Source organism: Aplysia californica, unplaced genomic scaffold (assembly GCF_000002075.1).
Source record: "Aplysia californica isolate F4 #8 unplaced genomic scaffold, AplCal3.0 scaffold00053, whole genome shotgun sequence".
NCBI classification, from domain to species: Eukaryota; Metazoa; Mollusca; class Gastropoda; order Aplysiida; family Aplysiidae; genus Aplysia; species Aplysia californica.
Genome location: NW_004797323.1, coordinates 1,020,625 through 1,045,454, shown reverse-complemented (window position 1 = coordinate 1,045,454; position 24,830 = coordinate 1,020,625). Strand labels below are relative to the sequence as shown.

Here is a 24,830-nt window from a genome sequence, read left to right as displayed (position 1 = left end):
TGAGTCTTTAAAAAAATGTTTTTAATTGAAATAGAAGGTAAAAAAAAAATTGGGATGGGCAAACAGTAATCCTCACATTTTATTCCTTCGCTGATCAATATTTGATAAGTTCACATGTTCACATGGTACAGGAAATAAAAACAGCACACAAAAATGATGATTCATATACAAGGACTATGTGAAATCAGTGCTGCCTATTCACCACATTTGGACACCAACAGATGATTGATTGAAGAACCTGTGTCTGCCCTACCAGTCACCTGTACTCCCAAAAGCAAGAGACATCCCATATTACAATGACTTTCAACCTGCTTTTTACAATATCTGTACGCATGGAGAAAACCAATGATGAAAGTGTTGAGGATATATATACATACAATTAATGATTAAAATCATGAACCAACTTTTGACATAACAAATGACATGATCAATTGAGGCGACCCAACATCACTTTTCCATTTGATTAAGATCAATTGAGGCGACCCAACATCACTTTTCCATTTGATTATGATGAGTACAAAACCCTACCTTAATTCTAAAAGCCCATTCACACGATGCAATGACAATGCTTTTGACTGAGTAGTTAAAAAACTGAAAGAAGTCCGAGTACACAGCACCACAGACTACCTCCCAATGCCAGGACTGTTTTGGAGACTGTGATGGACATAAAAACTAACACAAATTATGTACAAAATGCTCCCAGAACAACAAAATCCACAAAGAAATCAGCGGTTTTATAATTTGCTACCTCTCCAAACAAATCCAGGTCTATGAAAAAAAAATAATGAAACTGGCAGTAATAACACTGGGATTTTTCCTTTGCACAATCCTGGGCCACAAACTAGAAGAGTTGGTCTCTTTTCAATATCAAACACATGTAGCATGCCTCTTAAAACATAAAAAACAAAACAAAAAACAAACAAACCAAAGTGAATGTAAACAAAGTGCAAGAGAGTGACACGTCTATTCACACCGGACTTGTTTTTAATTTCATATGGAACAATTTCTATTTATAATCAACAGATGTAGAAGTATAGTTTATTTCTCCCTTTCCCAGTCAAGTGGCCTTACAAAACTACATTAACAAAAACAAAAAATCTAAGCAAAGAAAAATATCAACAACAAAACCAAACCAATCATGTGTATAGAATTGGGCAGAGAGCATAAAGCTGTCCTTGTTTGCTTGCTGACCACGGCGCGTTGGGATTTACTTGTAGTAGCTTCCACTTCCCCAGCTGGAGTTGTTGTAGCTGTTCTGGGGGTAGCTGTTCCAGTTGCCACTGTACGAGCTGTTGCCCCAGCCCTGATTGTAACTGCTACCACTCTGGTTGTATCCACTGCCCCACTGCACACACATACAAAAAAAAAGACAGGATATTAGTATACGACATGTCAAGGAATTCACAGCTTGTGCTTCCTTCAGGCATTGCATACTCCCATGTCTCAAAGAGACGGATGGGATAGGCCAAGAACAGACTGATGGGATAGGCCAAGAACAGACTGATAGGATAGGCCACACGACTGCCCGTTTAGCAATCAACAAATTAGACAATTTACATGTGTACATAAAGTTGACAGAGACACGGCTGTTCAACTTCTTATTTATACGACAAAGTATTTCTATTTCGACTTCGAAACCGTTGTTTGTGCAAGACAAATGTGTTTTATACGCCGCATTGCCTATTGTCTCTTACACCAGCATTCAGGCACTTTGACACATTCAAGGCATGGTTTCAAACAGCATATAACAACGTTCATATTGTTTACATCTGTAAATGAAATAAACTTTTTAAAAGCCAGAATCTTTTTAACATTTCATCTTGGCAATGAATCTAACTTAAAATCGTACAAGGTGGTCCAAGTCAACAAAAGTACTTCCTGTACCTGGCAAACAAGTGAAAATCTATAACTCTGGAAACAAGTAACTCTTGCACACACAATTTATCTAGACTTACTGACAATGGCTACAAGAATTAAGATAAAATTTTCAGAGGTGATTTTTAAAAACACATTACACCCTAGTCGCCCCGGAATTTCCTTACGCGCTCCACCCTAATCGCCCGGAACAGCCTGCTCCGACCAGGCGTCTTCTGGGGCCCAGATTTCATTTTACAAAGTTATTGCAAATTGTTTCTTCTTCTTCCCAAAACGAAATTTTTCAGACCAGCAGTTTCAGTTTTAAAGCGGATCGAGCGATCGCGTTTCCGACACTTTCATAGCTGCCACTCCGAAATTTTTAAAAAGGAGGAACTTCACGCGAAAGCGTACGCGCGCTCTCCGAAACCAGTGAGATCCAGAGGCAATATATACTGGAAAATCTAGCCTACGGTTTTGGAAGGGAAAACTGTCATATTGTTAACCATAGGCAACTGAATTAAAATGTATTTGAAAACAAAAAAACAAAAAAAACAACAACATAAAGGCAGTAAGTTGACTAACAAGCATTCGAGTCAATTTGACACAGTTTGGACTTGGTGACTAAAAATCTAGTGTTTTTTGCCAGCTGGTGTCTCATAAAAAGATTTCTTTCACTTTAAACGTGTACATACATAGACATAGAACAGTATCGGATCAAGGATACACAGGCACTCCTGTACAATTGCGGTCCCGTTTGCACTTAGTGCCCCTGTAGTGTGTTTCTTATTTAGAGATAAACTGAATTAAAATTATAGCCTAGGCTATCTAATCTAGATCTAGATATATCTAAATATGTGTAGATCTAGATTATATCTAGAGATAGATTTTCTAGATCTAAATCCAGATCTAGATCTAGATTCACTTCCGCAGCAGCCACAATAGCCGTCATGTAAACAAACGGGACCGCAATTGTACAGGACTGTAACAGGAGTGCCGCGGGCCACGATTTCTTTCGCAAAAAACAGCTAGTTCAATTTTCTAATGAACTTTTCATGTCGCACACCGGCTGCTTCTTTCTCATTCCAGCTCCTTTTATTTTTGCATTCTGAATCAATTTCTCTCGAATTTCCGCCAATTTCAGTGACAACTCGGCGCGCTAACGTCCCGATGCCCGATCGACACTGTGTTGCTCCACAACAATAACCAATGTGAAACTAGCGCTGGGCCTAGAAGAACGGAAGTAGAAAGCTACGGGCGGACATGCGCAGACCGCGTTTTCGTCTCTCTCCCGGTTCGGTGTTTTCCGCGTGGAAAAAAAAGTATGAAATTTGCGACCAAGAGCGGTCCAGCGGAGGAAGGAGGAAAGTTGCGGGGAAATCTAGATGTAGCGGAGTTTCCGCTATTTAGCGGGAAAGTGGCAGCTATGCACTTTGAAGGTGTCTCGATTTGTTGAAAAGTGACACAATTGATTTTGAAATAGGAAATAACGATGGAATAGAGCAAGTAAAAGCAAATGAGAAATCAGATGAACAAAATATTGATAAAAACGTTGCAGCAAGAGTTTGGGGCGATTCAGATTAATAAGCTGTAGAATTTAGTTCTTGGGCCCAACCGCGAGGCTGAGAGTGAAAGTGATGGGTCGGACACCCCGATCGGGCTCAAGGTAGAACATTTCCAATAATATGTGCATATAAAGTTATATTTTTCTGAAACTATACTAATTTCTCTTTCTGATATTTTTGTTGTTGTTTGGAATTTGCTCAGCATTTTTAAAATGTTTGTATTCATGTTCCTTCCCCTTGCTTAAGATTTGGGACTAGACTTCTCGTCCCAACGCTTAGGGTGTAAAGTGTTAAACTTAAATTTTCTTTAAAAAATAGGAAAGCCAAAGACAGGGAGAAAGAAGACTGAAGGCACTGAATAGATTCTCAAATCCTATTTCCTCAACCTGTCAGAAGCTAAGCTAGCCTTTTCCTTGTGGAGAAGAGATATTTGACTTACCCCAGAGTTGCTGTACTGGTTGTTCCATCCGCTTTGATTCCAGTTACCCCCGCTGTTGCCCCATGAGCCACCTCCATAGCCTCCACCACCATAGCCGCCTCCACGTCCACCCTGCAGTCATGAAAATCTCATTAGTCAACAGGATTTAGTTACGTTACGTTCTAGTAAGAGATTTATGGCACTTGCAACACAAATAGATTATATGTGCCGAAGATATGGAGTAACAAAAACCAACTTGGCATGTATTTGGTTTGTATTTGAAAAAAACAAAAACGACCAAGACATTAAGTTGACTAACAAGCATTTGACCCAGTTTGTTGACTAAAAATTCAGTGTTTGTTCCCAGCCCCAGTGTCTCATAAAAATATTTCTTTCACTTAAGACTTGTGCAACAATGAAGAGCAGTATTAGATTAAAGAGGACCGTACTACGAGATTTCTTTATATCGCACCAAACGCAAAGAGCAGCACCCAGCCTGTTCAATTTTCTAATGAACTTTTGAAACCGCACACCATCTGATTCTTTCTCAATCCAGCTCCATTTATTTTTGCATTCTACACCAATTTCTCTTGAATTTCCACTGTTTTCAATGACAACTGAACTCGGCGCACCATCGCCCCGCCCCGATGCTCGATTGACACTGTCACTCCTCAATAAACAATGTAAAACTAGCTCCAGGAACAGAAAGGAAATAGTGAGCTTCAGGCGGAAATGTGCAAAGCGCGTTTTCATCTCGGTTGGTGTTTTCCGGGAGTAAAAAAAGTATCGCAATTTGCAACTGAGAGTGGTCCAGTGGAGGAAAGTAGTGGGAAAAGCTAGATGACGCAGAGTTAGCGGAAAAGTGGCAGCTATGAATGATATGCATATTTTAAAAATTCCCAAACACATTGTCTTTGTGGCTGGCTAAATCTTCGCACAGAAGAATTAGAGCCAAATGATAAGAGAGCGTACATGTAACTCTCATAGGCTACTTGGAACGACAATTTTTTTGGCCATTTTCCATCCATGGTATGCCACAAAGATAAAGGCAACGAAGGGGTTAATGCTCAAAGCTTCACACTGAATCGCAGTTTTCTATGTGCTCAGAGCTGCACACTGCATCATTTAAATGAAGCAAATACAGTTTTCCTTTGTGAAGAGTTATTTTTGATTTCTCAAATATCCACTACAATTTTGCCTAGCATCTAGAACTATGTATTCGCATTATGTTGCATCCACGAGGTCAATGAAATGACACAGTATGAGGCTCTTTTCACATGCAGATATAATTTAAAAGTATAACATGTATACCATTCCGATAAATGGATATGGTTTTTTCTTAATTTTCTGCTCAAATTCGCAGGGGTTAATCTTGTTTTGCAGCCACGGTCAGAATATGGAATTTGAAATATCACGATATTTTTAAAAAATTTAACCGGGCCTGAATTTGACATTTCATTTAGATTTTTCATGAACAAAAAATTCTTGGCTTTGTTAATGACAACATACTATCAATACAAATGTGAATATCTCACCAAAATAAACATTTTATGAAAATTCATGTCGCAACATTCTGGTGTATGATACACTTATTCTATGATAAATTTGATCAAAACATTTATTTTGTGCGACACTCTTGATCAGAATTTCCTCAACAGAAAAAAAAGAAGAAACCAACAAATTCTGATCGAAACCCTCAGCATTCAAAGAGTTAAAAAGCTGGAAAGTAAAAAAAAATGAATCTTAATTTCTTGTCCTACCAACAATAAACAAGTAGATGCAGAAGACATGGTAAGACAGAACAAACTTCATTTTTCTTACCTTGTATCGGCCACCATCCCATCTGTCATCACGACGACGCTCGTCTCTGTAACCTCCACGGTAGCCTCCACCACCTTAGAAGGAAAAAACAAAACAAAAATCAGTGCAATCATCTCCAACAATTGTGACTTGGTTAAAACAAAAACCTATATGGTGAGTAAACACAGGCCTGCTAAAAGAATTCTTAAACTTTTTCAGTTTGGTACGAGTTTTCTAGCGCTCTTAACTGCGTATGGTCATATGAACAAGTAGGATTCAAGTCAGTTGTGTTCATGTTAGTTCACAGCACGGCTTGGATTTAATTTATGGTAGAAGTTAAATATTCACGGGAAAAATTAAATAGGAAAAGTCATTTATGTTTTCAAAATAGTACTCTATATTTTGGAGTAAAGGCCAATTGTCTTTATAAAAACTGAGAACATCGGGATCAATTATTGAGAACACATCTCCAAATAGGTGCATTTAAAACACGTCCCTTGAGTCTCTCTAAATTCTGTAAATTTTATCATTTAGCTCCCTATACTGTGGCCCAGAACAATACTAGGTGGAGGTCTCATCGCCAAACCCCGATGTTCATCATTATGTGGACCATATTTGCAAAATATGCTCAGATTTTCTTTGGCTTATTTTGACCTCACTGCACGACAAACAGACAAGGGAAAATGAAAACAACACAGTTCCCATGACATCAGTATGTGGCATCCTGAGGACTGCTGACTGCCTCCAAGCTTGCTCCCATTTTACAAAATGGAAATCTTGTTTCCAATACTATTAAAAATCACACTATATACTACACAAATCTTTTACCAAGCTTTTCCTGAGAATCTGTGTCACCTCTAATCAAACTGTCATAGCCTACCTCATTGGTAATAATAGCTCTAATAATAAATATCCATCAATGTATCAAATTTAAACACATCCACACCTTGGTCTCCAAATAATCGCTTCAAACAGATGTAATCACTTCCCAATACCACCTTTACAACACCAGAATTGCTGTTAACTAGTAGAATGAAATATTTCGGATTGGATCAGAACTGTGGCCACAGCCAGCACTAATAAACACAGGAAAACTAAGAGACAGAATTACTTTAACATACACCTTTATCAAACAAAAGAAAAATCAAACAATCACCAACCTCTCCTGTCATTATAGGAAGGCCTCCAGGAAGAATTGAAGCCGCGTCCTCTGTATCCTCCTCCTCCTCCTCCTCCTCTGCGGTCTCGGTCAAACCCTCCCCTCCATCCTCCTCGGCGATCTCCACCTCGCCATTCACGGTCTGAAAAACAGTAAAACAAATTGAACATCAGATATGGTGTCCATGTGCAACAGTGCACAAGGTGGAAAAACAGTAACACAACAACTCCCAAGTACACAATGACAGGATGTTTGTTTGACCATAACAAACTAGTTTCAGATATCAGGAAACCTGTTCAACAATTTTTGCCAGTCTATTAGAAAAAATAGAGGCACAGATTTCTCTATGTCCCATCAGCTTTTGCAGTATCTGTCCTGCTTCCAATGGGCACAAGGCCGAGAAACAGTTGGGAACAGCAAGATACTACACTTTGATCTCAGCCAAAAGGCAAAGAAGCAATATTGCTGAAAATGAGCACAGCATTTTTTATTGTATAAGTAATACTCTTGATCTAGTTAGTGCAGGATTTGATTTTTATTTTTTTTAAAGACTTCTTCCTGGACCTAAGGAAAGGATGTTGCTATGTACAAAAAAAGTTTTAAGTACACATGCTAAGGCTGTGAAGCTCTTTTACTACAGACAATATCATCAGACATCGTACCATGAAATCTGTTGTCACGCCTAAAGCGCTTTTCTGGAGGAGGGAGAGCATCCCTTCCCTCCTTCCTGTACTTTTCGATGAGTTTGTCTCGAGCTTCCTTGTCTGGCTCCTCTTCAGTGAACTCTACAGACAGAAACAGCTGACTGTCCTCCTCAGGGAGCGTGAAGTTGGCTAGAAAAGAAATCACGGTGAAATCAATGCACTTACTCCACATGGCCAGATATACCACAGCACAAACCAAAAGAATGTAGCAATTAAATCACTGAAGTAGTATTACGTTATTACTTATTGTACAACCTTTAATGAGGATTACTGAATGACATAATTTCTTTAATTTGTACTGCTCAATATCAAGTATAAATACAAATTATTTCATGGAGATAAATCCATGTTAATTCCGTATGGAAAATAATCGTTAATGGTATTTTTATTGAACACTCAATGAACTTACTATGATAGAATGTTAAATGTATTACATGTGAGAGGATGAATCTTAACTCTGTATGGATTTCTGCTCAATGATCAAGGTGGACAATACAGCAACAAAATGGGGGAAGGATAACATTTCATCACTAGAAAATGAAAAAAAGAAAAATAAACAAAACAGAACTGAATAAAAGAGAAGAAACAGAACATCTGAAGACAGTACAGAGACAGAGGTAACAGGCTGGCTTGGGATGCACTGACAATACAGGCTAGCCCACTCCAACGTTGCCCCTTACCAAAATGGCAGAAATTGAGAGAGAGAACACATGGAGTACGCTAGCTGCTCTTGGCAATGGGATTTCCAATACAGTCATTGTATTTCCATCTCGGTTATCAATGAAAGAAGAACATCTGGCATTATCTGCTTATATTTTAAGTTTTATCTCTTTCTATTTGCAGGTACCTGCCTGTTGATTTCCAAGTTTTAGCTGGAGTTAAAAAGTTATATCAGTGCCGTAGATTCCATCCATCTGGGCATCAATTACCTTTCATCTCAAGTACTGCGCTTTCAGGAATATCCTTTCCTTCCTCATCCGTTCTTTCCTTCACTCGTTTTTTGAACTCTTCATCAGTTGGCAAGACCACTACCGCCTTGCGTTGAAAACCTTCAAAAGGCTGCATTTTACGTCTCCGGGCAGATGCATACACATTTGTCTAGTGTGGCAATAGAATATAAAAAATATTCATGAGTTGTTCCAGTCGTCTCCTGGTTCAGATGTTCTCCGTTGTACTGAAGAATCCTCTTTTTTTTTCTCTCCTCACCTTCTCAATCTCTCATCCCATTACCCTCCACCATTCCTCAACCCCCTTAAATCCAATTCCATGACGAGCTCCATTGGTTGATCTGCAAATACTTCAAGACAAGGTTGCATTATTTGGGATTCAGATTCAGCTACTAGCCCACCCTAAAATTCAGTGCCACAATGAGTAAACTGTGAGGGGGTTCGCCAACTTGGAAGAAAGAATACTTACCATCTCTTACTGGGGGGGGAAAAACATTGGTATTACAAATGCAAGAACAAAATCAATGCAATAACCTACCTTGAGAGCCCATACAACAAGGCTTTTGGACTACAGACACCATTCCATGACTTAACTTTCTATTGTGGCATGTACAAAAAAATCTCTCAACAGATGCATTTCTTAATCAGATGCAAAATTATAAGGGCTAATCAGTAAGTATGACATGTTGAACAATAATCCCAGGGTAAAAACATAAGATATAGTAATTACATGAGTCATGTCTCAACAAGAAAGGCACTGAAGCAGTCACAGTACAAATCAAGGCTCTCCATAGTATTCAAGTGCAACTACTACATTCCATAGTCGTCCAAGCATTCTTGTGCACCTCTATGCCACATATGGCTCTTTCTTACTGTGCTCTATCAAATCTTTCTCGCGTCAATCGCCACATGGACCTTCATCACTTACTTACGGTAACAAAGGTACTCACCCAACAGCAGAAATGTACCAAGTCCATCATGATCAAACACATACAAAAAACACAAAACAGCCACAAACTATAGCAAATGCAGAAGTTTCAAGAGTCCCCATGTCAAGAAAAGTGCATAATTAACCAAGTCCTCATCTTAACGCATAGAAGTAAATTAGACGTACCCCGTACCAGGATTTAAAAAAAAATTCCATTCTGATACAGCTTACAAATCACAAATAATAGTGGACCTCTAAAAACCACAAGGTAAAATGTTCAAACAGAACAATTAATAAAATATTTTAGTTAGTCCAGTAAAAGATTTTTAAAATCCAAATTATCCGTCATCTGACAACTACACCTACACAAATAAAGCTGAAACGTTTCCATATCTGCTCCAATAAACAGAATAGAATACCAGACTTCATATCATTATCAGGAACTACATTTCTCCACACACCATGTGTAATTTTTCTTCTAAGGATGTACATACACAGAGGAGTTTGAAACAGTTCCTACAAGCATCATGTTCAAGATTTACATGCTGTGCTTACAAGGGATTTTCAGTTGTAATAATATGCCACAGAATTACACTCTGTGCCTTAAAGCCAATCTAAAGAATGTCTTTAAATGCTTTTGTAACCATGTGCACGGCTCCCATTAGGAAACAGCATTGTCTTCCTCAACCATCAGCTAATCAAGCAAAAACCTACAACTTCCATTTTCATACATTTATACAGGTTTTTTTCTTCCTATGTATCTCTGCTACACTTCAATCAATCTTGAGGGTGACATTAGCATGGGACTGGGTCTCCCAGTAACAAATATTCTTTGGATTAGGTAGCCCAATTTTCCTAACAAATGCAAAAAGGCTCCTGGTCTACATTTTTTTACAAGGGACACAACTCTTTAAGTGTGTAGTGCTTGACAATGGTTGTAAAAAAACAACTAACCAGTATATGTAGTGTAGAAAGCAGAAAGAGCTGAGGAACCTATACCACCATTCTGCTGTGTCATGCTTATCCCAACCCTAAACACATTTGAGTACTTTTTGTCAGTCACATCTTCAAGAAATTGACTTATTAAAGAAACTTATTTGAAGATGGACCAAATGCTGAATTTTGATGCAATCATGTGCACTCATTAAAGTAAAAATTCTGCCAGCCCAGTCAGGGAATATCATTTACCACCATGGACCTACAGCCCGGAAAACTGTACCATCATTTATGTAATCCATCTTTGACAAGAGCTAAGAAACCCTTTTGCAATAGACCCCAAACATAAAGATATCTTTGTAAAAACTACTGAGGCAGCAATGAATTGACAAAAATGGCAATAATATATTGAGATGCAATTTCTAAAAGTGGCGCATACTACTTAGCAATTGTGACTAATGGAAATGTCATGTGCTCTATGAAATAAAAAATTATATTAATATACTATCTGAATCAAAGTTCACTCATACAACAAACGTGTAATAAAGAGCTTAAATGTAAAATGGTGCAGAGCGGCTATTAAAAGACAAGAAAACAGTGCCCCCCCCCCCTCCAACTTTGACCGTAAGTATATAAGTATATCACGGTGTCTCTCCAAAATTTACTAAAATTTGAAGTTAGCATGTACATGAGTGAAGCCCACAGGAATCCTCAAACGAAACAAGTACCAGCAGCTTCTTTCTAAATATAACTCCACTCTCTAAAAATACTGAAAAGGTTCAGAATCTCATTAAAATTAATGTTATAAAAGCGCTGTGACAGGAGCAAGCAAAACAAGACTTTAATGCTGCCAACCAAAGTAACCACATAAATTTTCCCATTGTGAATTTCATATTTCGGGAGATCTTGTACCAACCAGTCTCAAACATTGAAGTCCTTTCTACCTCACACAGCATAACAGTACACTGACTTTTGAGAAATAACCCTTGGCAGTCGTGATTAATAGGAATGCAATGATGTGCTCTTTGAAAAAATGAATTTTGTCAATCCACTTCACACGAAGCAACCTCAAACCTAGCCATTGAGTTTATGAGCACATCAAGAAAAAAACCTTTCTACTGTCTCCACTCAGATATTCAATTTTCCATTTCAATACCCGGAAAAGTCTGTCTCAAGTTAGGGAGAGTAGGTCAAAGGGTTCGTCTCATTTCCTACCGCCTACACTGTCACCACACTTAATGCGCCTTATATGTCCAAAACCAACATGCATAAAATCATTCTTTTCAGTTGTCAATTCCTCAGGATTCTAGTCTCAATCATAGCAATACCAATTTTCAACCAACTGAGAATCATTTATGAAATCTAATGCTACCAATTACACTTCCTTTCATGTAACTTATTTCAATCAATAAAAACATTCCATATAAATACAAAACTCTGCAAAAGTAGAAAACTTGCAGAAACTAATCTAAAATTGTAACTCATCAAACAATACAATCTCTGAAAAATATTCCAACTTGTCAAACCCAAACAGATTCAGAAAGCGGGCAAACTTTCTGCATTTGCACACACACACACACACACATACAAAACAGCCAAATACAGCACAACAAACATGTGACAGAAAATATAGATCACAAAGTCATGTACTTACCAGAGCAGAGTTTGCCACCACCTCAAGGAGATAAATAAATAATTCACTAGGACTCGAGGTAAGCAACTATAAGCATATAAGGATGCAGCATAATTATCTCACTATACCTGATCAATAATGTAGTTCCGCTTCTTGCGAGCAGCAATCTCAATGAAACGATTCAGACACTTTGTTGCCTTTTCAATCAAGACATCCCAGCGTCCAGAGTAGTTCTGTTTCCTAGGAAGGCCCATCACCTGAACACAAAAGTGCCAAAGATTAGAGGCCTTACAGGAGTGTTACAAACACAACAAAAAAAACACGAGAAGAGATCAAGATGACAGAGGTTTATTATATGATCTCCCAAAAGAAAGGGAAGAACTTGTAAGTTTTACCTGTCAGGTAGTCTAGTTGTATAGGCAAAACTTCATACTAAGAGAAAAAAACCTAAAATTACATTTGAGAAGCTATGGGGAAATATATTTGCTGAAGTCAAAGCTACAGTAGGAAAACCAGCTAACAAAATCAAAACTATGTGTTGTGAAAGTATACAACAATCTAAAAATACAAACCAAACATTTTAGCTTAACAGGAAAATCTAAACATTAAATCTATTGTAAAACTAATGACAGTAAAGTGGAGCATTTTACAATAAAATTGCTACACAAAGTCTGTAGTTTAACAATTTGTCCACTACGGTACACAAAGTTATACGGTTGACCAGCCTTTTCATCAAATTCCAGTTAAAAATAAAAAAAGTTCCTTCTTGCCTTCATCTTATCAATAATGTTGTTAGTTCCCAAGAGGTTGAACCTCTTCTCAGGGTTCTCCTCGATGTACTTGTTACACCAGTAGGTTTTTCCAGCTCCAGGCAGACCCACCATCATGATCACCTGGGGTACAAAGGAAAAATGTAATTTAAAGCTTAAAATCAAGCATATCAGTTACACAAAACACTGTTAGACCAACTCCATAAGAGACATAACAATCTTTGATTCATAAAGGGGCTCATCATTTAACCGTTTCGCACTTACAGCGCCAGTACCCCCGCTCATCCCTATAGCGCCCGCCACGGGGGTGTTTGTTTCGTTGCCGCGGGAGGCTTCTACTTTTACTATCATCAGAAGTTTCACTTAGCTATCTTTATAGAGGAAGAGTTTCGGTTTACTATGGTGTTTTTCTTGTTTCGCTAGCACAAAGAGTCACTTTTTGAGCGGGAACAAAAGTCGGAGGAGATTTTAGTTGTAAACACGCTATCATGTCTCTAGGATGCATGGGCGCAAAGCTGCCCGATATGAGTACGGCAGAAACAAAATAAAAACACCCAAAGAAAAGCCTTTTAGGTGCTTTCAAATTTCCACCAGAGGCTTCAATCTCTGTGACTGTGTTGTATTTTTTTTGCGTGGATTACCTCTTTGTCAGTGGCAGACACTTCGTGAGTTGAAGAAATGTAAACGAGATCTAGATCTAGACTCGAAATCCAAGACACACATCTCAGAAAGACCTCTCATATCATTTCATACTCTTCTATTCCACTTATAATTTTGTACTAGTAATTTAGCTCATTCATTTTCCTTTCAGAAAATACTATTTTCATCATTTTTGGTTGTGTTTGTGATTTTTATACAATATTTTTTAGTAAGGTACCCCTCCAATTTTCGTGGACTTATTGCCCTTGTCTTAAGGATGGGGGGCCACAGCTGACCAAGCCTGCTAAGTGCGATAGGGTTAATAAGTTTCAAGACTACACGTATTAAGCATCATATGTCAGATAAATAAAAATATACATAATACAAATTAAAGACTGTCATGATTGTCAACCACCCAACACGATTGGTGAATAAATCATTGTCAGAATCATTCATAACCTCATCAAGGGCTTCAACTGTTGAGAACTAACGTAAACACTGATATATCTCATATGCTATGACGAAGAGAAGTTGAGAAGATTAAACATGCAGTAGAATTACTTTCAAAGAAATAAACACACTGACAAAAAAACACGCTTGAAATGGAAGCCAAAAGGTCCATAACCTACACACTTAGGCCAGAGGAATTCTCGTACAAGGCAGTCAACAGGTTAATTGTTTTCGGTTAAAGCTGACTTCGCTGTAGTTCTCTTCAGTCATAATTTGTGCAATTTCAAGAAAAAAAATGAGTAATGATGATCAGTAACTTTGTGCTTATGAAACAAAGAGAGGGAAAAAACACCAGCAATTGAGCTTCTTTCTCCTCATTAGAGTAAACAGAAAAAAAACAGAAACAAACAACTACAAATGTCTTTTTTTAAATTTATCTAAATAATTGTACACAGTAACGCAACCCACCTCACAGTCCTCCTTAGAAGCTGGTGGAGTATGGCCTCTGACCCTCTCCTCTGCAGCCACCTCCTCCAAGAAAACATAACCTTCTTTCAAGGCAAAAAATGGCTCTTCCTGAAATTCAAATAAAGGCATATACGTGGTCAATAGTTCAACCAGACTGAAAGGGGCATACTAAATTAATTTTTGTCTAAAAATGAAATGACAGATAATTTTCAGAAATCTGCAAAACACAGCCTACCATTTTTCCTGTGTTACAGCATTTCAAATGTCTTATGAAATGCATTTCCATGATTACAGCCACTCAGGAATAATATCTTAGTGTTACTTTTTACGTGATCCAATGGATCCTTTGTTATTCTATTCGTTCGTGGAATTTTGGTATTAATAATTTCAGCGGGACTTGGTCTATAAAACAAAAGTTGTACTTATGAGAGGTTTTTAAAATACATTTTTGGGGGGTTGAAATGGAACAGGATTTTTCTCAGCTAAAATTTCTTCCACCCACAGACCTGTCAAAACTTTACGAATTGAAACGCAAGAATCCTTCAGCAGTTACTTTGTTTATATTGTTGGTAACATTCGCAGAAGTTCTCAATGATAGCTTGCCCAAAAGAAAAGGAATTAAGTAAAGTAACAAATATAGCAATGCCAATGAAAAATTAAATTTTCACTTTAGCCCTTTTTTATTTGGTACCTAAGAAAGAATTTTCAATTCTAAGAATTATGCTTCTTGAATTTTAAGAATCAGTTCATAAATAAAAAAAGTTATGGTTGTAAAGGTCGGCAAAATATGGATGACCCACATATAGGAAAATACTCCTAAAAAGTGGACCACGCAGTAGCAGATTCTGTAAGAAAATAGACGATATCTCGGTAACTAATCGGAGTGTTAGAGAGAAACTTGGCTACCCGATGTGTTTTTGGGTGTAGAAATTATTTCTGCAGTCAGATTTACTACCCATTTCGTAGTTATTTTGTTATAATTAAAATTTTGGTGTACATATTACGATTTTGCGAAAAGGGGTGTCGGGATGAGTCCATTTTATTTATAGCATCGTATCACAACATGGGATCTTTAAGAATATATGTCAGCAGCGTAACTAAATAATTGCAAAGCTTTTTATGATCACTTTAGACCATGCCAACTGTAAAAGAAAAGTTAATTCAATCTAGCATGCCGTACAATTAAAAATTATTTTTCCCCGTTAAGACGCGAACACCCCGAGACGAGATAACCTCGCCTCGGAATACCCCCATTGCGATGTTACAGAGGAATAGAGAGAAAAACAACCGGATGCGCGCGCCCGCCATTGCCCTATTTTAGGTGACCAATGAACGGGCCCGGAATAGTCATGCGGGGATTTGTAGGTCACATACATTTGCCGCGAGAGTGAGGGAAAAATGGCCGGTCTCCGTGCGAAGCTGCTTTGGATAGGGGGGTAGTCGTGCATTTATGATCGGGTCTAAACAACTACTTGACACAGAACGTTGATAGATAGATCTATTACCATTTCGGCGTTGAAATTCAAACTCCTTATAGTTTTCGGTGTACACGATATGAAAGTGTTCCCGACACCAAAAGTATAGGTTAATTTATGTGTACGAACTTCAACGTCCATATATCATTAGTTTGCCCTATTTTCTGATTGGTTGCCGAGTTTCATTCGGATTGTTTGACAAAGTTAGTCACCTACGCTTCGGCCGGGTCCGCAAAATCGCCCGCAAACGGGGACCAAATTTTCGCCACGTGGGAAAGCCCGATTGGCATTGCTAACAAATATGATACATCATTCAGGGCCCAAGACCCCAATCTGACCCTATGTAGCAGCCAAATGGGACAAGTTTTAAAAAATCTATCAGAATATCGTAATGGACCGGACCCCTTTGGTCGCTGAGAAATCACCCAAAATTGCATTTCAGTTTTGATGTTTCAGACACTGACTACATATTTCCTACATTTTAAAAAGTTTTCCAAAGAAGCTAAACTCACCAGAGAACCAAAGTTGCATTCAAACTCAGTGTTTTTGCTCATGAAATGAGGGAACAAGGCCTGCTCTCCCAACTTCTCTTTTTCAACTTCAAAGCATGTGCCCAGATCCGTTCCGTTCTTAGAGAATGAGATATTGACAGGATCACTGTCCAGGTCCTGAAATGGTGAACAGACTAAATTTATTGCATGCTGACCACAAGGTATTGTGAAAGCCGAAAACAATTTAACTGATTCTACTTATAACACAGCATTCTCCTGCATTCACTTCTTCAAAGCATCAAAACTAAGATTTTTTCTATTCTACATTAACAGAGGCCAATAACTTTCTGACAGAGATCACAGAATCCAAACCTACTACCCCAAATATATTAATCATTATCTCTCAACATGGTAACGCCATTAACATATTCAACCAACCATATTTTGTCTGCAACTAATGAACCTAAAACAACATCGAGAAACTTTTTAAAACCCCCCCACATGTTTTATCCAAAGATTCAAACAACTAGACACTAGATGAACTCACCACATATGCTGTGAGCACATCTCCAGGCCCAAATGCCTCACCATAGTCAACAAATTTGCACTCAGTGGAAGCTTTACCAGTACCGCCATATCCAAAGGACAAGGCCTCCTCACCTGCAGATAATATAAAAAAGCTATTTAAGAAGAAAAAATTTAAGCCTGGAAAAAATCAACATAAAGTACAACACAATTCCAAAACTTTCACAATTATATGTTAATACATTAAGAACTGAAGAAGAAAAAATCCATTTAGTAAATGGCATTGTAATGCATATCAACAAACAAACAAAACTGAGTGTGCTTAGTAGATATGATGGTGAAAAAAGGAGAGACATGAGACCATCACAAAACAAACTGCTGTCATAAATCTTACAAAAGAGTTTCCACGCCACTTTTCCCCTTTTATGCCCATGTGTTCCTTTAACTTCCACTGGCACATACCCTTGGTTCTACTAACCAAAAGATCCTTCTACTCCTCAGTGGGTAAAATAGCAAAGAAAAAATAAACCAGACAGGAAAGGGTGTCTCCAATTTTCACTGTAAAAATTCTTCCTGGACAAAATATTGCTCTTCATACCATGTGCAGAACTATGGTATTTGAAATTGGAGGACAGCAGGGAGTAAAAATTGTAGTTCTCTCATTGAAAAAAAGAATTTTTTTAAAAATGGTAGTAAGCACAAAGAAATTTAAAGCAGATTCTTAGGCAAATTGGATTTATATCTCAGCGACTTTTTAGGCAAAGACCACTGTAAACTTCATGAGGTATTCAAACTTACCCAAGTTCAGAGATGTTGAGTTGGCAGACCAACCAGCTCTTAGCACATGAGGATTGGGCTCATCTTTGGGCAAGTGGTCTACATTAAGGTTCTCCAGAATCTGACCGAAAAAATAAATAGAACATGTACTTACTATTCAATTCACCGCCTATAATCCCCAAAAAGGGGGCAATTTGACAAAGAACAGAGAATATCAAATCTTAATTCAATCAAAGTTGTAATCACTTCATCTAAATAAACACCCTGTCCTTCACAAACAAAATCTGATTGCATTTTAAAAAATACAGTAAATATGCAGTTTTACAATTTTACAGATATGCAGTTTTACAATTTTACAGGAGTAAAAAATCAATGTTTTTACTAATAAAAGAAAATTTTCTTTAAAGATGATTAGAAAGTTATCAAAATTGTATTCTAAAAAATATTGACTTCCGATGCGCTATCCTGTAAAATTGTAAAAACTACATATACTGTATTTTTTAAATTGATGGCAGAAATGCAAGAGCACCCAAATATTCTAAAATATTCAAATGCTAGCCATTTACAGACCAAAAAAATAATATTATCTCTTAGTATAAACTGCAGTTTACATTTGAGATACAAAGTTTTTTTATATTGATAATCCATTTCAAAACCGAAATCAAAAACAGAAAAACTAATCATTTACAAAACTTAAAAAGAAGATCGTTCTTGCTTCCAAAGTTTATGACTAGGTCCGACATTGTTCTCACCCATCCTTTTTACATTATTCAGCTCTCGCCATGTGAAGTATTATTTTCTTTGGATAAAACAAAACTGTGAAGTTATACCTAACAAATTTCAACTATTTTGTTGACATCTGAAGAGCGTATCTAATTTAGTCATGTTAAAACATGTCGAAACTCCTAACAATTAGCATTTCTCTCTTTTTTAAAATTATTTTGGCAGACAGTCCTTGTATATAAGCTTACCTTGACCTCATATGCCACTTTGCCTGAGGTGACACCATACATGGCACGTACTCCTGACCACATGTACCCAAACCCATCAACTGTGAGCGGGTGGGCTTTTCTATTGTTGTCATCAAAACGAAGGTTCAAGTCAGCATCATCTAGGAATGAAAAAACACATCGACCATTTCATAAACATAGAAATATGAAATGTCTGGTGTACAGGCTTTTAAAATTTGCAACAAAACCTATTGGTTTATGAAAGTACTTACTTTTTAGAATTGTCAAGCTTAATGCACACAAACACAAACAAAAACTACCTTTCTATCATATTAATTTTTTTAAAAAACATTTTAAAGTACTCCTAAAAAAATGGGGAAGCAGGTGAATGTAATCCATCCATTCTATTTAGAAATCAAGACATCAGCAAATCTTACTGACTTCACACAATCTACACATTTGAAAATGAGAAACAAAAAAATCCGACGCAGGACAGGCAGCACAACTTACAACGATCCAGAGCAAATTCAGTGATTTCTTCCCAAGCGGTATCGTCCATTTCCACTTTCCTCGGTGGAGGGGAGTACCTCCCGTGGCGCCTCTCTCTCGAGTGACTCCTCCTGTGTCTTTCCCTCGACCTGGAGCGCCTGTGGCGATCACGTGGAGACCGAGATCTCTTTCTTTTATGGCCAGTGTCACCTGATTTAAAAAACACAAGATTGTCAGCATCACTATATTCTATATAGATATAAAATGTCATGCTAGAGGAAGCAAATATATACAAATGAACAACACTAAGCTAAAATATGCCCAGGATGGGGAGCAAGAAAATATGACAGCATAAAATGGTAATGAATCTTGACAGGGACCATTCATTACAATAATCTTTAAGCCACAGGCATCGTTTTACCATGCAATCATGACTGACATGATGGACAACCCACTAGGTCTTGACAACAATCCTGAGTTTGAGTAAGAAAATGAAGAAGAAAAAGATAAAGATTTCCCCCAGGCTTTTGATTTTCTGATTCTACACGTGGGGTACATAGACAGTTAACCGTCAGCGGGTTAAAAAACAAAACTTTAACAACAGATCTAATGACAACTACCATACAAAATAACATAAAAATGGATAACTTTTCACGTTAATCACAACCATCACTTCTTATATACACACAAGGAACATTTAAGAGGGCAGCAATAATTTTTTTCTTGAAATGTCACTTTTTTTGTTTATTTAAAAATTTCAACGCCTTCATACATGGTCATTCCCACATCACCAAGAATACTCATATAGTCTTAAACATAAGTTAAGGATCACTTGCAAACACTCTGAGTGATCTTATTGGGTCGACCTGCACGAGGGTGTTCTTGGACTGATCCAGTGGCGTGATGGTGCTGCCTCAGGCGGACAACAATGATAGAGTGTGACACTGAAAGCCTTCTGGCAACTTCTCGGGCTCCAATTCCATCCTGCAGCCATGCCATAGCTCTGGCACGATCAGACTCTCAGCTTTTGTCTTGGTGGCATGTTGATGCCATACTGGATTTTGCGCAAACGGCGGCTTATATTACCACCAAAGTGAGCACAGTTCGAGACCGTACATCCGTTTATGACATGCACCAGAAATTTTAACTGAGGAATGCCCGTGGTGTCGCACACAAGTCAATAAAAAACAGCAAAGTTGGAGTTGGCTAAAATTCCCCAAGGATTTCCTTGCTGCGCGTGGTGGTTTTGGTCCTTTAGGAGGCTTTGCAGTACACATTGGTCACCCATTAACACTTTCCCTATCTCGAGCCGCAAGCGGCTCCCAACAGAAAATGCGTATCAACACATTCCCTACTGTGAGGGCTCGCGGACCTGGCCTCGCTGGACAGAGAGCCGCAAAAAACGGCTTGAGTGGCTCGCTATCTATTCCAATCTAGTAATGAAAAGACGTGAAATTCTCGACCGATCCACGTTTTCAAAATAATAGAATAGACTTCTTGTTAGCAGATACGAAAGAAAATATTGCACTGACAGATGATTTTTTGTAATTTCAACGCTTTTTTTGTCCCCTTCGAATTGTAAATATGAGGAAAAAAAGCGCTCCCCTGATTTCAGTATATGTCTCATACTTTCACTTCTATATTAGGTACACATACATAACTTTCAGCATTTCTTCGCATTACTTGAGGCTACCTACCTGGGAAGTTCGAATGATGATGCTATTGTTGTACTTTTTTAGTTATGACCTTTCAAAGTTGGAAAATTGTTGACTTCATATGACACCTTCGATATTGCATAATCACTTTTAGAAACCCCAAGGTAATATAATTGGAATAAATCTTCAATATTGTATCGCCATCTGATAGATTATTTTTTAACTTTCAGTTTGATGGGCCATATGATATGGTTTGTGTGAGTTTAATTGGATATTTTGACATTTTCCTTTGGCTGGGTAGAGGCGTAAAAATGGGTCAGGGAAAAGCCCTGGGCCAGTGGTGGATTTTGGCCTGGTAGGAAAAGAGTTAACACTTTCAGAGCAGAAATGTTGAATCATTCCTTGCTGTCTTTTTTTTTCGGATAAAAAAAAAAATCAGGACTGTCTGTCAAGGTGGTCCTTAACTTTTGTTGAAGTCTGTATAAACATAAAAATGCAGCGTTTACCTTCTTCATTATCATCTTGAGATGCCTCATCAATGGTCTGGAACTCATCCCCAAGGACCACTGCCTCCTCCTCCTCATCCCCATTTGCATCCTGTTGCTCAGCTGACTCTTCCTCCTCGGCTTCTGCAATAGCCTCTTCCTGGTCCTTCGCTTCTTCTTCCTCTTCCTCCTCTGCCCCCTGCTCTGCTTCCGCCTGTTCCTCCTCCTGCTGTTCTTCCTCTTGCTGTTCCTCTTCTGCTGCCTCATCAATCAGCTGAACATCCTGCACAAGGGTCAGAATACAAAACTAATTTTATAATGTTCACAAATACAAGCACAAACCAACCTGGTCTTACTATAAGCTGACAACTGAATACTTTGCTTACATAAAAGTTTCTATTTCAATTCATATGTAACACTTTGCAGTCACGCAGCCAGCAGTACAAAATACCCCATCTGGTCACCCAGCCAGGAAAGCGACTACCACACTTTTTATTAGACAATAAGCAATAATATAAAGCAGGCTTTACTGACCCCTTCATCATATTGCTCTTCGCCAGCTTCCTCCATTTGCTCTTCCTCTTGCTCCTCTTCTTCTTCACCAACTTCTTCCCTGACTTCAGCTGAAATGAAACAAAGTTTAGAAAATGTTACACAAGGCTAATAATACTCTATGTACAAACCATGACCTGGAGATAAATGAAATATCAAAACCGATTGTTGCTTGACTTAAAGAAGACTGAATTCTATTTCAATTCTTGTGTATTGTTTAGCCTGTAAATTATATTATATATTTTACTTATAGACCCGTCTCATGTTTAGACATTCCAAAGCACTTTTTTGGGGCCCCCCTCGACTTTCCTTTTTGCCTTCCCCCAGGCTTTATTTTACAGAGCATTCGGAGAAATAGAGTTCAAGTATATTTTCCTGAGCATTAGGAGAAATAGAGTTCAAGTATATTTTCCAGAGCATAAGGAGAAATAGAGCCGATTCCTACGTGTGTTCTGCAGCAAAAATTATGACAGTTCAGCCCACATGCCCTTAAACGTAGAAGTTGCATCTTTCTGATTGGCTGCTAATTTTAGTACTGTGATGTCATCACTTCCTGGGATAATCACATGGAACGACGTATTTTCGGTAACATTTCGGATGTCCTAAATCTAGATCTACCTCCCCCCCTCTCCTGCATTCTTCATCACTAATATACATTTTATGGGACATCATTACATGACTTCAAACACAGACGCGCTGCTGTCAATTCAGCAATCAGAACTTCCGAGAGCGAGGTGTAGATTAAGCATAATATACATAGACACTTCCATCTTCTGTGCCGTGCGGTTGGCTATACTTAAAGAAAGTGGCTATTCTCACCCGCCCGGAAGTTCTCGCAAAATCTACTCCTCCCCTCTTCTCTCTCTCTCTTTCTGAATACTGTCTATCGGTGTGGACGATCAAATTGACCAAAACAAAGTTAAAAAATGATGTTAAAACACAAAAGTAAATTAATTTGGTTGTCTACAAAGATGCTACGGCTATTTGACTTTTCGAATCGAGCCGAACTACGCGGGTCGCCATTTTGTTTTGTTCTCTCTCTCACTCTCTCTCTCCACTGCCCACAGACAAAATTGTACGCTTTTAGTAGGCTGCAAGTACAGTTGTAATGGAACGTTTGTTCACAGCACAGAATTCTACAATTTTTCTGTTATCACAGTGTAGAATTCTGTGGTTTAGGGTGAACGCAAAATTTGTTGGCCTACGGTGAACGCGCACCGGGTGAGAATAGCCAAAAGACTCGCCTGCACTATATAGAGGTGGCCATACTTAAATGTAGTCACGTGATCGGAGGGGTATCCTGGTCTAACGTCAAACAAGATGGGCGCCTTACCTAAAAATAGTTTGCGTATTTCTACGTTTAATCGCATGTGTTCAGCCCTCAAATCAATGCATCTGTGTGTGGGTGCATAAGTAGAAATTGACTAAAACAAGTTTAAAATTCCAGGCCTGTTGAATCTCCATTTGTGACACACTTGTACTTGTAACATCATTACACACACACCAAAAAAATGCAGCTTACACTTACACACACACACACACCAAAAAAAATGCAGCTTGTGAATCAAACAATAATACATCCAAACCCAAACAAATAACCTGTACCTGTAACATAACCTTTCTTCCCAAGCATAATCTATCTAAGCCACATTCTCCCCTGTCCCTCTGCCCCTGACTGTAAACTTGGTATTTTTTTACTTTCCCTCCCGTCTCACACTCAGCTACCAGTTGTCTATTTTCTACTAAATATTGATGCGCTGAACACGAATATCAACTTCATTTCCGTCGCAAATTAATGGTTTTTGAAATATTTGATTATTTTTAACCGAGATAGACATGCTTTGGACCAATCGGGGGGTTCCAGGGGGGCCTGCCCCACTGGGGTAAAAGAAAATATGGGGGGTTACAGGGGGGCCTGCCCCCCTATTTTTACACCCATAATTTGATATTTTACAGTTAGATTTGAAATTGTCTTGAAAATAATTGATTTGCGACAGTTTTAGTGGCTTTATGTGTGATCTGCAGCAAACAGTACAGCAGTTTGACCCCTGAAACAGTGCATCTGTGTGCGGGAGTGAAAGTAAAAATTTACCATAAACTTTAAAAAACTGTAACATATGAGTATGAGATTCTAGAAATCTAGAGTACTGTAGACTGTAGATATTTATTAATATTATTTATGCCATGCATGATTATATGACCCTCTTCTGTCTGATCCATCCCACCCAAAAAGTCTCAGCTCAGCTAATATCATTAGACATGGAATATTCTCTCCTTTATCAAGGTAACTAGAAATCTAGATCTAGGCCTATGGTAAGGAGAGGATAAAGTGTAAAAAATTAAATTAAAAAACGTCATGATCATCCCTCCACTGAGAGCAGAGAATAAGAATGTTCTCATACTCATAACTTACAGGAGGAGCATTGTGATAGTTATGCCCCTTTAAAAAGGAAGTGGGAAGCTGAAGCAGGCAGGCATTCAAAATTAGGTCAACAAAACCGCTTTCATAATTTTCACTTTGCAGCCACATAATTGTTGAGAATATCAACGCACTAAAGGCAAATCATGTAAAAGGCTCAAAGTGAAAGCTGAATCAATATAAGAACAGAATGAACTTGATGAATCATACTCTCCTTGCTGCTTGCAGTCGACACTATCTGCAAACAACACTCTATCCTACTGTGCAAGTAAAAGGAAGCCGATTCAGACAAACTCAAACTGTGTTGCCCGCTTTCTGCAAAACAGTTGACCTGAACTTCACTAACATTTCCCTCAGTTAACCAAAGATGACAACATTCATGCCCTTCTTGTATATTTTAAAATGTAAACATGGGATAAAATCGAAAGTAGGGCCTGCCGAGCAAAGCGGGATCAAAACAGAGCAACGCAGAAAAGAGGTGTTGCGTGGTGAAAGCTCACTAAAACTCACCCGGTTCACTGAGGGCTTCTTTGAGTCTTGCAACAAGGGCAGCCTTATTTCCTTTAGTATCCAAGCCCCTTGCTTTGAGCTCATCTCTGAGCTCGGCAACTTTAAGTTTTTCAGGATCGATGTCACTCATCTTGAAAACTACACTGTTTATTAACTAAAATAGGTAAAAGACTTCCCTTACACAAAACAGCTACGCGCAGCGATGGCGTCTGTGTAATGAATATTCAAAAT

At 38.2% G+C, this 24,830-nt stretch overlaps 1 protein-coding gene across 1 annotated transcript; it reads right to left on the bottom strand.

The window, feature by feature from the left end:
- LOC101853142 (heterogeneous nuclear ribonucleoprotein U-like protein 1) lies at positions 1-24,830 on the bottom strand. The gene is made up of 17 exons (XM_005092800.3): positions 24,600-24,830; positions 21,653-21,741; positions 21,140-21,401; positions 19,000-19,188; positions 18,511-18,650; positions 17,561-17,660; positions 16,785-16,897; positions 16,259-16,414; positions 14,272-14,379; positions 12,715-12,837; positions 12,073-12,201; positions 8,430-8,598; positions 7,459-7,629; positions 6,798-6,938; positions 5,659-5,732; positions 3,859-3,969; positions 1-1,345 (listed from the first exon to the last, which is right to left on the bottom strand). Exons 1-17 carry the CDS (start codon positions 24,727-24,729, stop codon positions 1,208-1,210), a joined length of 2,343 nt encoding a protein of 780 aa, XP_005092857.1. The 5' UTR covers positions 24,730-24,830; the 3' UTR covers positions 1-1,207.

Coding starts and splice junctions, on each gene's coding strand:
- LOC101853142 (XM_005092800.3), bottom strand. CDS start 24,729: ATGAGTGACATCGATCCTGAAAAACTTAAAGTTGCCGAGCTCAGAGAT. Junction 17,661..18,510: donor AAGTGGCATATGAGGTCAAG/GTAAGCTTATAT, acceptor TTTTTCGGTCAG/ATTCTGGAGAACCTTAATGT. Junction 7,630..8,429: donor CGCAGTACTTGAGATGAAAG/GTAATTGATGCC, acceptor TTTCTTTTCTAG/CCAACTTCACGCTCCCTGAG.